Consider the following 16,516-nt stretch of genomic DNA (forward strand, 5'->3'; position numbering starts at 1 on the left):
TTCCTCCCCCCTTGCTTACGTATTTGCATTCAAAAGATGTTCCCTGGAAGAAATCTATTTTTAGGCCGTGTTAAGAACAGGGGAGCGTGATCTACTTTTTGTTGAAATAAAAGTAATTTTGGAAGGACTATGATATTTAGGTTTTTTGTATTGAGAAATGTGGGCAGGTTTTTATTTTCTTGATATCCCCTGGCATCAGGGCATGATGAAATCATATCTATAAATTAATTATTGTCTAGGATTGTCTGACTTTGATGGAAAACTTTGTCTTTCTTTGGGTTCTGGGAGTGTTCCAGTGGCCTGATCACATTCACATTTAATTCAGTGACAATTTTCACTGAGTTCAGTGGCAAAGAGAAGCATAAATGAGGGTTTAGATCTAGAATGAGAAGAGCTGGATTTAATATGCCCAGAAAAAATGGATCTTCCCTGGCACCCATCACTACCCAGGAGCTGAAGTTGGTTCCTCTGTTGCTTGGAAAATGCTTTGAGTTCCTGGCAGATTTCAGGAACCCTGTGCCTGCAATGCCAGGAAAACAAAGCTTATTTGTGTAAACAAAACTGGATTTTAAAAGGTATTTTTCTGACTACTGAGTTTTTCACTGAATTCCAGATACACCTCACTGTGAGCACTTGCATTTTGAATTAGGGATTCTTAAGTGAATTTGAGAATCCAGAGGGAAGTTACATCACAATATAATGAGGTTATAGCAGGACAAGTTGTTATAGCAGGTAATAAAATTTATGTATCACACTGGCATTTTTGCTGAATGTCAGTGTTTTACAGTGACCCTGGAGTGATGTAGAAATGTCATAGCAACACCAGAGTGACCCACATTAGTCAGTAAAGATGATGGTTCACATAAAAGAAAGATGTTACAATCCTTTCTGGAAGGATAAATCTCTTTCACACAGAGATTTTTTGAGTTATTCTGTGTTGTTCATCATAGCTGCTTCTCTCTGAAAAAAAAATTACATTGATCTATCTGTCACCAGGTATCAATCTTCCTGCTGGTAGGGAGATGGTTCTTTTGGAAAAAATTAATATTTATTTGTTTACTTCAGTTCTAGACCAGTCTTTTATCATCTATCTGACCTTCATTTTTTGAACCAGCTGCAATTGGTGTTTTCTGGGATAATTAATTACTAATTGCTTATTTAAAATGTCCCTTTTTCCCTTTTTGTGGCCAAACTTGTTGCAAGAATTCAAATCCAGAAGGATGGGTGATTTGCAGCTTTAATCATTCCTTTTTGTGCCCTCATCCCAGTGAGGGACAATGTATGAAATTCCATCTATTAGGAAACCCATTTTTGATGTAAACTGGATTTTAAAGTGAAATTAAATACAGATTCTGAATACAGTCCTGCAGCCCCAATTCTGCAAAATGTGAGGTAAATGTTTAATTCACATTGAAAATGTGACTTGGAGTCTTGGCTTGAGCCAAATCAAAATCTCTTTTCAGTGCAAATTAAAGCTGTGAGATGATTTCTTGCTTTTATTCCTATAAAGGGTGTTTAGCCCTGGCTTAAGGAACACTTTCCTAATTTTACTGAGCATATGAAAATGTAAGTTATCAATAGTTTATTGGTCACACATTGGCCACGTGAAGTCTGGGGTCTTGGCACAGGAATATTTTGTTCAGGGTGTACAACACTTCCAAGAGAGTTTGTAAATTAAGTGTTCATTCCTACTTTAAAAGGGAATTTAAAATCTTCCTTGTCCTTCCTTCTCTCCTTTAGAAGGACTGAGAATTGGTAGGAGTTGCACAGTGTTTAGCCTACTCCATTTTCTCTAACAGACATAAAATTTATTTGTCTGAAGCAGCAGACTAAAATAATTCTAGAAAGGGGTACATTTAGACAAGGAACTATTATTTAATAGATTTTTTTTTCACTGAGTTTTGTTATTATGGTTAGATGGAGATTTATTTTTACATAAAAAATGCCTGGCAGGACAAAAAGATGATAGAGATTTCTTTAACTCACTGTTTAAGCTGTGAAAATCAGCAAGCCAATGGAATTCTAAACAGGAGAGAAAAGGAAATCCTCTGTTTCTGACAAGTGAGAATCGCCTGGTTTTCAGCCCAAGGAAAGTTACTTCCTTTTTAATGGATTGCCCAACCATTACACGCTGCCAATGGCTAATTTAAGAAAAAAGAAATGCAAGAGACCCAATGTGGCAAATATCATCTAGAGAAATGTTTCTTGTTGTGAGGAGATGCTTCAGGTCCGTTGGAGCTCCATGGAATTTTTACCTCACTTTTAAAAAGCGTGTCTGCACAGCTCAGATATTAAATCGTGCCTGTAACTTACGAACTGTGAAGTTAGAGAAATTAATCTCCAATTTTGATTTCCTCTCTCCAGCCACCAGAGAAAGAGGGCGGGCTGCCCCGCCAGGTGGGCAATAAGACAGAGTGTGGCCTCTTGGGCTTTGTCCTGGATCTGAAGCAGGATTACGAGCCCGTCCGGAGCCTCATCCCCGAGGAGAAGCTCTACAAAGTTTACACCTTCAACTCCGTCAGGAAGTCCATGAGCACGGTCATTAAAATGCCGGATGGAAGCTTCCGCATGTACAGCAAAGGAGCCTCTGAGATTGTTCTCAAGAAGTAAGTGCACTGCATCCCTGGCCTCGTTTTTCCAAAGTGCAAAATATCCCCACGCTAATACGTGGGAATTCTGGTGTTTGGAATTTGCTGCCTGCACTAGAAATGGAGCACACTTTGGCAGCATAAGCTGCCATTATTTTTTTAAAAAAATTTTTAAAGTGTTTCTGGGAAATTGGCCTGTTTTTCTTACCAAAGAATTGGGTCTTTTGGTGATTTACAAATTGGCTTTTGGTGATTTGCAAATGGATTCTTTACGTTCAACGTTTTTGTAAAAAAAAAACTTTTCAATTTCACTGTAAGTTGTCAGCACATTGATTATTGAGAAAATAACTCATGAAGGGCTCTTGGTGTCCCTGCAATAAATTACTAATTCTCTCCAATATTTCAGTGGTGAATCTTCTAGAAATTTACAGCAGAAACTCAAAACCTGACATCAGAAAGGGAAAGCATTGACTGAAATGAGCTTATGCAGGAAATACTTTGGCAGTCATGAAGATTCATACTTGATGCCTTTTTGGGGCTGCCTAAAACAGAGGCCAGACAGAATTAAGGGAATAAAAAGCAGTTTCTATTTATTGAAGGGTCTCCAGGTACATTTTGGGCTGCACCCAAAAATGGCCAATGGGTCCCAGGTCTGACACTTTTCTAAGCTGGGTCCATTTGCACATTGGGGGTTCATCTCCCAATTGCAGCTGCAGGGAATGAAGTCATTTAGGGCAGCTTTGCTGCCCCCAAGTCCCTTTTGTTTCCATCTCTCAGGCCTGGGGCAGTGAGGTGTCCTTGATTGCAGGCCTGGGGAGGAATTGCTGTGTCTGAGCAGGATGGGGAAGCAGCAGCTGAGCCTGCACATGGAGTTTGGAGTCAGGCACTAAAGAACTGCAGCACTACAAATGGATGAAAAATACAAAAGCTGAAATCCTAAGGCACCACACTCAGTTTTTATTCTCTTCTCCTTGCCCAAACCAGGTGTTCCAGGATCCTCAACGCAGCTGGGGAGCCTCGGATCTTCAGGCCCCGCGACAGGGACGAGATGGTGAAGAAAGTGATTGAGCCCATGGCCTGTGATGGGCTGAGAACCATCTGCGTGGCTTTCAGAGACTTCCCCAGCAGCCCTGAGCCTGACTGGGACAACGAGAATGACATCTTATCTGACCTGACTTGCATCTGTGTTGTTGGCATTGAAGACCCAGTAAGGCCAGAGGTACATCCGATTTTTATCTTATACAAAACTGGGCATAACCTGAATGGCAGGTTTCTTACAGGTTTTATCTCTCTTTTTTAATTAGCTCTGTCAAAGAAGCTGAAAATCAGCTTTAGAAATGGGTTTTACTTGATGAAAAGCCAAATAATTAAGGTGATAAAATTCAGCTATCAGTCAGCTGGTATTTAAATAAAGGAATATAGGGCTTTTTGCACTGCAGGACTGAGATGATCAGCAGAGGTTTTGTAATGCTCCCACATGTTAAAGAATTTTCCTTTAAGCAGTGCAGTGATGTGCAACTCTGAAAGCAGGGAAGACAAGTGCCATGATTAAAATTGCCATTATAATGGCAGTTTCCAAAGAAACTGATATTTTGCCATTTATCGTAATAGTTGTCACTTTCCTTAAGATTGTACCTAGTGACTACTCAGGAAAATTTGTTTTTAATGTTGTATTTGAACAAGGAAAGGCTGCAGTTGTCATGGATATCGCATTTACGTGGCTTGTAGAAATATATGTAAAATTACAGCTCAACTCCCCTGAGTAAATCAGTAGTAGGTGTGCACATGGGAAGCACATCCCTGCTTCTACACTTGTAAATTGTATTCCCACAGAGATACAAAGGGTCGAGTTAGAGAATTCTGATCTCTCTCTTTGGTGCTTGATAATTAGTGGAGAGTTATTAATTCCACGTTAGGGCTTGGAAATGGTGACAGTAAGTTTGGAACTAACACCACACAACCCCAGGTACCGACTGCAGAGCTGTGCCTTGCCTCAAAATGGATGTTATTTTTTTTTTTCTTTCTTGATATGAAGGTTAAAATATAAAGTAAATCTTGCTTAGGTGACAACTGGATGATAAACTCCTTATCTCCACAAAGAGCAGATAAACAGCATCCACTTTATCTGTCATCAGATGGTCTCTTGCTGCTAATCCATCTGTCCCCACGCCTGACATTGCAAGGCTTTCAAAATGTTGGAAAACGTCCTTTAGAAGTTCTGTCTGCAGTGTTCCTTTAATGCTCCAGCTCACATATATGGATATTTTACAGAAAATATTTTGTAGAAAATATAGTTATTTTCAGAAATATTTTGTGACGTGTTTTTCCAGTGGTCACTGGGACTGTGAATCAATCCTCTCCCCCTCCTAAATGAAATCATGATCACGTTAGAAAACAGCTTTAAGTCAGGTTCCAGGTGGTGTTGCAGACAGACGGATTTGGGAACAGTGGGATTTGCAGTTTTTATGGAAAATAGCTGCAAACTCTCCTTTCATGTGTTTGTTAGGAGGGTGTTTTGTAAGAGAACTGCTCTTATCTTGCAGGGAATAATTTCTTGGGAGCTTGAGGTAAAAGTGAATAATTCTGCTAAAAATAGAGGGCAAATCTGACTTCTATGTAAAGAATCAAAGTGATGAAGGCAGGAGCACATCTTATTTCCAAACAAACATTTGAATATTGTATAGAGTTTCTTGTAGGTTAACACCAGAACATGCAGGAACAGTTTACTGTAGGGCAAAACACATGATAAAATATTTGTAATTTCAGAATTTTAGCAAATTTTGGACATTTGGGATTTGAGACTTGGTTTTTTGGTTTTTTTTTTTTCCACCTTGTCCCTTTTGACTGTTCCAAGGTGGCAATAACATCATGAAAATATTTAAACCAATATTTAATTATTACTACTCTGCATGTTGTAAGAAGCAGTACCTTAGGGGAAAGAAATGAACCAATAAACCCTGAGCCAGGAGAAAAACATAAAGTTCAGAAAAGTCTCTAGGTTTGGAATATCTGACTTGGTTGGAATATCATAATGTGCATGTGTGAAATCCCCATTGCTGATGCAAATACTGAGATGTTGAGCAGTCATAGAGAATATTTTGCCAAAATGAAATCTGCTCATTAAATTGACTCCCCACTGGAATTTATTCATTTTCAAAGTGCTTTCTGTAGGGGAAAATAAAAGAACACAAAAATTAGAATTCATACTAAATATTCTCAGTATTCTTGGGTGTCGGGATTTATTCGGATGGAGGTGATAGATCAGGTAATTCCAATAAAAAAGTGTCCCCATCCTGGCAGCCTTTAGCTTCCCTTCCCTAACCCTAACCCTAACCCTAACTCAGTCCTGTGTTTCCTGGGGAAGGCTCAGGATTTTCCTTTTCTCTGAGGTGGTGTTGGGCTGTCCCATGGATGCTGGGCAGGGAGCTCCTGTGCAGCCAAGGAGTGATTCCACGTGGGAATACCGACTCTTTCAGAGGAGTCCTTCCTCCCTCCTGCTTCCAGGGATATTCTTGGGATACTCAGGGAGTTTTCTGGCACTCACATCTCTCCCATATGCTAAAAAACCCAATTTGAATGAGTTGTTTGACACTGATGTCCAACAACTGTTCAGTTTTCTCTGGAATGCCCACCGTGGACATCCATGGCTTTTCCATATTCCCAGGTTAATTCAGACACCAGCTTAGTCATCACCAGCTGCTGGATTTAGCAAGCACTGAACTACTTGCTTGATATCTATATTTTGTGGGTGTGTTTTTTTTTTTTCTTTGATAAATACACAGGAAGGGAACAAACAGAGTGCTGCCCTTCTCCTGCAGAGATTCTCTGTTGATCCTGACACTCTTTCTGGCTTGATTTTAATGAGCCTGAACTGGCTCACACTGATTTGCCAAAAAAACGCCTCCAGTCTGTTATTCCTGGGAGATGAACATAAATCCCTTCCAAATATCTCCTATTTATTTGTCACCTGATCGGGAAAGATATTCCTGCATTGGATGCTTTGTGCATACGTGCTTGCATTGGAGGTTTTGCTTTGCAGAGGGAAAATAAACCAAAAAAATTGTGAAATGTGTACTTAAACTCTGCAAAACTGATGGAAAATATCTGCTTCCTCTGCCCACTCAGTCTGCCAACACTCTTTCTCCCTTACAGCAATAAAAAGAATATGAACAATATTTTAACTGTAATTACTGTACACACTATTAAATCAGATACCACCCACCAGCTGTCCAGAAAATGACAGGAGAGGAAAACAGAATGATTTCTCCAGTTAGATGTGAGTTTGAGACATGCTCGCAACTGGGGCTGTCCTCCCCTGACCTTGTTTAATAGGACTGACACTTCATGGGAATTACCCTTTTTTGCTGCCTGCACTGTAATTTATTTTTCCCCTTCACGCTCCATCCACTGGGCTGCTTTTCCAGATTTCCATCTAAATCTCTCCTGTCCTATGCATGAGGGTCACCACAGCTCCAGTGGGTACCAAAAGCATTTCCAATTGACAAATGGGATTTAGGCAGGATTATTCATGTGGAAACTGGGGAGGTCAGGGCTCATTTGCTTAAGGAACAGATTTAACCTGATCTCACATTCCCCTACAGAAACCTATTTCACATCACTAAAAGCCTTCGGGTCTAAATAATTTTTCCAGGGTGTACAATTTGTGGGGAAAATATTCCCAGTTAGAGGTGAGGAAATAGGAAGATAAATCTCTGTCCCTGAATTCTGCCCTTGATTTTGGGATCTGTGTTGGCAGAGTCCAGCAAACAGCAGGTTTTTTCCTGGGAATCCTGGGAAAAGTGCTGCTCTGAGAGTTGGTTTAGGGTGGCATATTGGAAAACAGGAACTCCACAAACTGCCTTTAATAAGTATTCACAAACATGGTGTGAAATTACTCCAGGACTGGCAGAACCATTATCTGTGGTGGGGTCTGGGGGTTTAGGGTTTTCAGTGCTGACCCAGAGCCTTCCTGGCCCCAGGAAACCCCTCAAAGCCAAGATTTACCACACTGGCTCAGAGTAAGGCGTTTGTCATAAAAGCCCTCAGTGGTGTCCCCTACTTGTGGCTTGTGACAGAGGAAAGGAAAATATCTAGACATCCATAAAATTAGCAGTGTAGTGTTGGAGATGGTGTCTCCTTTTCTCAGCATTTTCTGCACTAATGGATGAGATGAATCCACTCAAATTGGCATTGAGTTCCACAAAACATTTATATCTATGCTGGAGGCTGTGATCAGCAAGGTGCACTGAATACTGACAGAAATATCCATTTTCATACCTTTTCGTAAACAGTTGTGGTTTTTTAAAATATTCTTTAATAATTATGCATTGCCATCTTCTGAGCTGGGCAGTTCATCCCTGTAGCTCTGTGAAGGGCTTCAGCCTTCCTGATGAATCCTGGGGTGCTCTAGACTCTTGCAGGTAAAAATGAAATTTAGAGAACAACATCCAGGCTGTTCTGGACATGTTAAACACATCCCTTATTCTCCTATTTTAAATAATATTGCTATTTTCCTCTTGAAGAAATAATGCTTTCATAGCAATAATGCAAAAGAATGCAAAAATGTGATGAGACTGAATTAATTGGTTAATGATATTTACTTAGAAATTATCATTAATTAGGATGTAGTTAAAGGGAACAGAATTTTTTTCCCCATCTGAAACTGAGCTATAGACATGGAACCTTTCTATAGCCTTCATTTACCAAAGTAACTGGATTAAAACATCTTTATTTAATTAATAGGAATCAATATTTGCTTTTAATTCCTGAAATCCTTCTTGGTTGGTTTTGTTTTTTTTTTTTCCAATAAGATGTGTATGATGCCAAGCCAGAATGGAGCCCTTACATTAATCTCACAGCCCTTGTTCCACCCAGAATTGTGTCTCCATGATACATTTCCTGTGCAGAAGTTTATCTCGTGCAGAAAAAGTCATGAGCAAAGTTAGGCTTCATTTTTATGATTTTGAAATACATAAAATACTAATTTTAAACTCCTGTATTTAGGAATTCCACTTGTTGACAAGCATGGAGTAAGTAGTGCTAAATCACAATAACTTTGAAAATCTCGTTGAAAGGAAGGTTTGGATCAGAAGTAAAATCATTTTCTGTACTAAATGTTTGTATTCTCCATGCATATTTACATGTGTTGAATAGTTATGATCAGCGTGCTAAAGGTCAAAAAAGCTGCAGAGAACTCATTTTTATTCCAGCCAGGAGAAAATGTAAGGAACTGACCTAAAAGATATTTTTTTTGTGTTTGATACAAGATTTGCCTTGCCTGTGGAGTAACCCCAACTCCACAACAGTCAAGTGATGATAGAACACATCTGATTTCCTCTTTCTGCTGCAGGCATTTCTTGGCCTGAAATTTTTCAGGATGGGAACACCTGCATTGTGTTTTATCTCTGATCCAGGAGTCCTCTTTGCCCTTGCCTTGCTTCTGTGGTGCCCTGGAGGGGCTGCCCAGAGCAGAGGCCAGGCAAGGGGAAGGGAATAAAGTGGGCATTTCTTGAAGGCCTTCCCCAGGCACACCTCGGGCAGCCAAAGCCTCCCAGAGGCTGCAGCCAGCACGGACAATGGGCACCAGTTTCTCACACAATTACCAGTTTGCTCCAGTTCCATATCGGGCTTCATCCTCCAATTCCAGCTGCAGGCAATGAAGTCATTCAGCCCCAGTTTGCTCCCCACAACTCACTTTTGCTTAGACTTTTTGGGGCCTGGGGCACTGAGGTGTCCTTGAGATCCAGGCCTAGAGAGGAATTGTGTCTGAATAAAACCTGAGGACAGTAACTAACCCTGTCTGTGCAGTTTAGAGTTAGGCACTAGAGCGGTACAGGACTTTGAAAATATAAAAGCTGAAATCCTGAGGCGTCATCTGCAGGTGCCAGAAGCCATCCGGAAGTGCCAGCGAGCCGGGATCACCGTGCGCATGGTCACCGGGGACAACATCAACACTGCGCGTGCCATCGCCATCAAATGTGGCATCATCCACCCGGGAGAGGACTTCCTCTGCCTCGAGGGGAAGGAGTTCAACAGGAGGATCCGAAATGAGAAGGGAGAGGTAAATAAAACCCGGTGAAAACACCGGAATATTCTCCTGTGCTGGTGGGTGCCTCACAGCAGTAAAGACTGCTTGGAAAAATTCCTGCGTTTTTCTCTCACTAAATTTTTGCAATTCAAAGCTGCAGTGAAATTCCAGTCTTTACTCTTCCAGGATCAGTTTAGTGCTGGCCTAATTTTGCAGTTTTTAGAACCACTGCACTACTCCACAAGAAATCAAAACTAAGCCCATTAAAGCAGGTTTATGGCAAGGAGGAGAAGGAACTCAACAGCAATTTTGCTCCCAAAAATGCCATCTGTACTGAGAACCAGCTCCTCTCATTTCTTTAATTTATTCTACTTTCTCTAATTTACTCGCAGCAATGATTTGCATTAAAAAAAATATATCCTTTGGAACATTGTAAATTCCTCATCAAAGATGGAGCTCCAAGACAGTTCTAAAAAGGAAAAATCTATGCTGGCTGTTGAGTCCATTATAAATGAGTGGACACAGTTATTTGATCCCTGCATTGATGGGTGGAATCCTGGGAATGTTAATACACACAACAGGTTTGGCTTTGTTCCTGTTGCTACACTGGAAAATCTTGCCATTGTCGGTGCTATATGAACAATTTGGGTTCTTGTAAGGAGTAAAACAACAAACTTGTGAACAGGTTTGATCAGCTTTGAGAAACTCCATTTTCCTTAATCTACAGTGATGATTCTGGGTGGAATTATCCATAAATATGATAAGAAAGTCTGGTTAGGTATTGTGGAAATATTTACCTGTGCTAGCCAGCAGCTGAGCCCTGTTAGTACTGGCCTTGTCTTCACTTGCAGCATCGATAGCTGCTGGAATTTTTCTGTGCTTTTGGAGAAAAGCTGCATGTTTGAGCAACCAGGGGAATTTTTCTGACATGATAACATAAGTTCTGCTCATCACAGGCCTGTGGTTTTACTGTTTGGGTTCTTTTTTTTTGTGTTCCCCACCCCCTGCAGATCGAGCAGGAGCGGATTGACAAAATCTGGCCAAAGCTCCGGGTGCTTGCTCGCTCTTCCCCCACGGACAAACACACTTTGGTGAAAGGTGGGTGCAAACTGCTTTTGTGGGGGTGGAAATCAATGATAACGATGTTGGAGTACATCATCTGCTTCGATTTCACTGTTACAAATCCACCTGAGTTGTCATCTTTAACTGCACATCCCTACACCCCACAAAAACCAGAAACAAAGAAGTTTTCTGGCTCTCATGTTTGTGTTCTACCTCAGTCTCAACATGGAAAATAATTGGAAACTCCTTGGCAGGAGTAAGAGAAATACCAGTAAGATGCCTGGCAAGTGGACTTAGGCAATCTCATATTTGCCTTGTGACTTTTAATTGGAATGAGGCTCGAGCTGGGAAGGGAAAATGTGCATTTGGCGGGCAGAAAGAAAATATTGCTGGGAAACAAGATATAAACAAGAGGGGACATAGATTTTTTGTCTTTTCCTGCACTGCTTTATGAGAGAAACAAGAACAATCTCATTCAGAGTGAATCCAATAACTCCAGTGCATCTCTTCTCCCACAATTATCTTAAAGAGTAAGAGAAAAAAACCTTTTCCTGCCACAGCAGCAGTTATTGGGATGGTGGAACTGGGAGCTGCTCAGTGGAGATGGGGATTCTCAGCCAATTCCATTTTTCCTATAGGTTCATCTAATTGTGTGATTTGCATTGGCTTCCTTTAGATTCCTGTATTTTTAGGATCTGTCCTGTAGGAGCTGAACCGTACAAACTCCATTCTCTCACCATGTTGTCTTGCAGATGGAATGCCCCCATTAAAGAGGGAATGGTTTGCAGGGTTTTCTTTTGCTTTTGATGACTTGACATCTTATTCAGTTGACTTTGAGGTTCACACTTAATGGCTAATGAAATCAGGCAGTTTTTGAGCAGGAAAAACCTCAGTTTTGGCCATGCTCAGGTGGAAGCCCCATCAGCAGATTGCTGTTTCCTGCCTTCCTGATGAGGAAGGAGCTGGAATGTTTTGTTAAGGCCTTGGAAAGTCTGGAGAGCCCCTTTCAGCAATTCTTGGAGCTGCTAAAGTTCAGGCTAAGATCCAGCTGGTCACTCACCTGTTTTCAGCTGGTTGTCTACTCAACAATAATCCATGTTTAGGTTTCATTTAGGTTTCATTTCTATGATTCCATACATGACTGATTGCAAGGACTTTTGAGCATCGTGAAATTTCTAAAAATGCCGAAATGACTTTAGAGCAGAAGTTCCATTGCGAATTGAGGATTGGATCCTTTGGGCTTGAAACAGAATGTATCATCTCCATCCCACCCTTTCATATGCATATCTTATAATGTACACAATTTATTAGTATGGCAGTACCTATGTGTAATTAATAAATAATATACATTTCTGGGGGAGGTGTGCTCCAAAACAGTTTTCCAGCAGGGTTTTGTTCAGGACTGGAAAGGTTTGGTGAGCATTTTCATCTCCATGGGTCAATGTTAGACCTGCACAAGGTCAGCTGAAGTTTCCTCACCAATGCATCTCAAATCCAGTGTTCCAGCTCTCAGAGAACAGCCCTTGTTCAGCCCTACAGCTGATTTGTTTCAGAAACACAACAATTTGTGTTTCATTAAGTGGATCAAGCAAGTCCCTTAGGAGTGCTCCTCTGAATCATTCAGGATTTTCCCTCAAGAGGAGAAGGAAACTTTTGCCAGGGAAATTGAAACCAATAGAGAAAAAGGAACAACAAATTGTTGATGGTTTGTTGCATACGCACTTTGACAGCCCAAAAGATATTTGCTCCTACTGAATGCCACATGCAAGTACCACAATTAATGTTTTAAAGATGTGACAAGGTTGAGAGAGCAATTAAGTGTCTTAACAAAGTTCAAGAAGGAGTCTGTGGAAATGATGATGGAATTTTTTGGCTGGTAATACTCCAAGGGCCATTAAAAGTTACAAGAAATTATTTAAATGTTCACTAGTTTTGGGCCTCTTGTTAAAATGTTATGTTTTTCCCAGACACTTGAGGGATTGAGAGGATTTTCTCCCCTTTGATGTATTCTATCTGCTCTAGGCTAAAAACACACATCAGAAAATAAACTTTTTGAATATTTAATTTTTAATGACATACAGCTGCTGCAGGGAATCTTTTTTTTTTCCTCCTTAACATAGCACAATCCCACCCAGCAAAAGGATCATTTTTATTTTTCACTTTTGTTTTCAGTGCTGCTCAGGGACCAGAGAAAGGCATGGTTCAGCTTTTCAGCCTGGGCTGACACTTGCATTCAAATATTTATGGCTTTGAAGTAGAGCTAGATTGGAAAAACACCCATCAGAGTGGTTTATCATCACAAACTGCTTCAGTGAAACCAAAATCTCAGTTCCACTAAAATACAGTTTGGGATGGGTTTTATGACACCTGTTGGTATTATTTCATATTTTTAACTCTATTTCAAAATATAACAAATAAAACCACATATTTATACTGGTGTGAGGTTACAGTGCTACTGCTGAAATAATTCAAAATTATCAGTTCATCTTTTAAAAATGCTGTGGGAAACAACTGTTTAACCCTGATGGGAAATATCATCAGAAGGTACAGAAAAGATCAAGAAAATGTTTATTTCCCTATTAAAGAAGCAGTGCCTTACAATATATTTAAATTAGACTGGAATTTTTTTCTTTTTGGTGATATTAAAAACAGCTATTCTCATGTAGGGCTAATTTGTTATCAAACAGAAAGGGAACTTTAGGAAGAGAAGATTTTTAATAATTACCCTTAATTACTAAAATATTTCAACTATTATTGCATGGCATGGTAGTAAATTCATAACCTCATTAATGTGAAAAGCCACGAGATGGGTAGAATAATAAAAATATACAGAAAATTAATCAATAATTAATTAATTAATTAATTGATATCCTGAACTTTGGGGAGGAATTTTCACTTAATTCCCAATGCTGTCTATAATGTCATACAGAACATTTTTATATTAACCTTTAAACTTCTATCCAGGCAGGTACCCAAGCATTATCTGCAATAAATTCAAGCTTTCTACTTCAGACAGACTTTGCAAATTCTTGTCACATTAACAGGGAGCTTCCAGAAGTTTGGAAGCATTAAAAACTAACATAAAGACAGTGTGTTTATGAAAATACATGGTTGTACTTATGTTTAGTTTGTCAAAGAAACACAAACCTGGGTGAGCCTGTGGGGGGATCAGCTTTCCTGCCTCTCTAACCCTGAACTGGGCTTCAGCTCTGAAACCCTCAGCTGGAGCTGACTTTTCCTGCCTATTTTAAACAGTTGGGATGGAAAGAAATCGCTAAACCAGGATTTTTTTTTCCTCCCAGGAGTTTCTTATAGGTGCAACTCTAAGGATGAAAAGCAAGGATTGTTTAAAAAGGGAGGACCTGGGGCTGGCTGTGATGGGTTTGAGCAGAGCCACGGGTGCAGAAGAGACATTGTTGGTTAATATTCCCTAAGTTATTATCCTGAGTGGATTTGATTTAATGCTTACTTAGTGTTCAGTGGGAGGAAGGTGGGAGATGTAGGATATATTTCAGTTTTGTATCTTGTATTTTGTGCTTTTTATGGCAGGCTTATGCATTTAGAGCCCTTCTTGACAGCTCTGCATGGCTGTTTCAAATCTGATCTTTGCCCTCATCTGACACAAGCTGCTTGCTCTGAGAAACTTGTGTCTTATGTAAGCTGCAGGACAAATTCCTGCCCAAATTTCCTAATCAAATTCCTGCCACATCAGCGGGATCCCTGTGTGGAGCACTCTGTCATGTTCTGCTCTAGGTGTGCTCCTGGGGCTGTTCAATGAAATTCTTTCTGACAGAAGAAAGTCATGGCCAAGCAGGTCAACATGAGGGGAGAGGCCAATGAGAGAGCAAAGGCTGTTTTGGCAGGAAGCTTTGCTGAGAGTAGAAGAATTCCCCATGAAAACCTGTTTTTTATTGAAATTCTGTACGTAAGCATGCTACTGGAGAAAAGCTGTATAGTTGGAAGACATTTCCTGGTTGTTAGACATGATTAATTAATACTGGAACTTCTTTTCAGCCACTTGGACTGAGTGCAAAGGCCAGGGAATGTTCTCTTCACTGGCAGCCTGTCAGCTCATGCCCTCAGTCACATTTTTCCCTGATCACACCAGGCTGATCCCCACAGCTCAGGACTGCAGAGGGAGAGCCCTTCCTGGGCATCCTTCTTCTCTTTGCTCTCCTCCCACTGTGAATTCTCTCTGTGCACATTTCTCAGTACTGAAGAAAATTCTAGAGGTGAAACCTTCTCACAGCCACTAATTAGAATATTAGAAACCAACCTGAATGTGTTTGGAAGGAGGCAGGTGCTGGAAAGAAGGCAGACATTCAGCAATGTGAGGAAGCAGGGAGGAGGAACAGATTAAGAAGAGCAGGCAGAAGTCAGGGAGTGTCTGTAAAGCTGTGAGAAATCCTCTGAATCCCAAATAATCGCTGCTGCTCCATTTTAGAAATTTGTCTGATGCACAGACAGGAGTTTTGCAAAGTGCTTCTCTCTTGCATGGGTAGCACCGAAATCCATGCCCAGAATCCCACGTGTTTCCTGTGGCACTCCCAGTGGGCACTGCAGGGCTCAGGTGCTGATGATACCTGAGATGGGTTTCCATGGCTGCGTTCAGGTCTGTGCTCTGGGCAGTGCTGGGCTCATCCTGGCTGCACAGTTGGGATTTTTGGGATAAGAGTGTCTCCAAAACCTTGTGAATGACTGCTGAACCAGCAGCCACTTGGCAGCAGCCAGGAATTAGCTGATGGAGGGCAGTTGGTGGCACAGTCATCAGCACAGTCACTATTTATATCCATTTTTCTCTATTAGGAGCTCACTTGGTTGAGCTTCTTCAACTTGGTTTGGGTTGTGGAACCCAGTTGTGAGCAGATACCATTGACCTCTTTGGAGCAGTTAATGCCTTAATGAGCCAGAGATTTTAATGACCTTTTTTTTTTTTTCAGAAGCTTAAACTATTAATTTAACATCAAAGGATGTGTTAATAACAAGACCAAGTAAATGCTTTTAACAGTAGTGACAGATGATGTTCCTGTTTATTTAGTTATACCAAAGGCAAATCACCCCAACAAACTGAAAGCTCTAATTGTAAGATCTTATCAGAGTAATTGCCATTTTTCTGAGATCATACTACCAGTGGAAAGTGAATAGGGCTTTTTTTTTCTCATTTTCATAAGTCTGAAAAATACAGGGCACTCACTGCCTGCACAGGGCACTGCAATCTTCTGGTGCCTGATAAGCCTGAACCTTGCCAAGAGGCAGCTATTGCTCTGTAATCTGCAATTTCCTATTTCTCCTTGGTTATCTGATATGGAAGGGATATTTTTTTTTTTTCAGAGCAAAATGAAAGCTTTTCACTCTGGGTAGGTTTGGATAATTGTTTTTGGAGGTAACGAGTTTGTGCAAAATGTATTAGCAAAAGGAATTCTGTCAATTTTCTCCCCTAAGTTATCAATATGGAAAGGTGTCCTTGTAACCTACACAACAATTGTGTGTTCTGGACACTTACTCAAAAGGACTCTGACACGGAAATAGAAATATGAATGGTGAATGATCTTCATCCTGTAAAAACCTGGGCTGCTTCTGTAGCCTCTGAAAAATTCTTCGCTATTTTCTTGACTTTCCCTATTTGTGTAAGTGGAAAACGATTCCCTGCAGCCTTGTTGTGTGAAAAACTTGATTCACCAAGTGAAAAGGGTTTTTTATTTCTCTCAAATGATCTCAAAATGAAAGTAGAAATTATTTTATTATGTCTATTTATTAAAATGCTTGGTTTCAGAATTTAAAAGATTGCTTTATGTCTCCTTAATCATTGTTTGGCAGAACTGAACATGTCTGCTAAAAT

At 40.4% G+C, this 16,516-nt stretch overlaps 1 protein-coding gene across 17 annotated transcripts in view; it reads left to right on the forward strand.

The window, feature by feature from the left end:
• The window catches only part of ATP2B2 (ATPase plasma membrane Ca2+ transporting 2), a 395,747-nt gene that overhangs the window by 340,940 nt on the left and 38,291 nt on the right, over positions 1 to 16,516 (forward strand). For all 17 annotated transcript variants that reach the window (XM_088061667.1, XM_088061651.1, XM_088061658.1 and 14 more), the window contains 4 exons: positions 2,365 to 2,606; positions 3,573 to 3,807; positions 9,469 to 9,648; positions 10,626 to 10,713. In XM_088061667.1, coding sequence (XP_087917793.1) covers positions 2,365 to 2,606; positions 3,573 to 3,807; positions 9,469 to 9,648; positions 10,626 to 10,713 — 745 coding nt within the window. The remainder of the gene's footprint in view (positions 1 to 2,364; positions 2,607 to 3,572; positions 3,808 to 9,468; positions 9,649 to 10,625; positions 10,714 to 16,516) is intronic.

This window comes from Pseudopodoces humilis, chromosome 13 (assembly GCF_049639895.1).
Source record: "Pseudopodoces humilis isolate 2021_Gansu_Grassland_sample_001 chromosome 13, ASM4963989v1, whole genome shotgun sequence".
NCBI classification, from domain to species: domain Eukaryota; kingdom Metazoa; phylum Chordata; class Aves; order Passeriformes; family Paridae; genus Pseudopodoces; species Pseudopodoces humilis.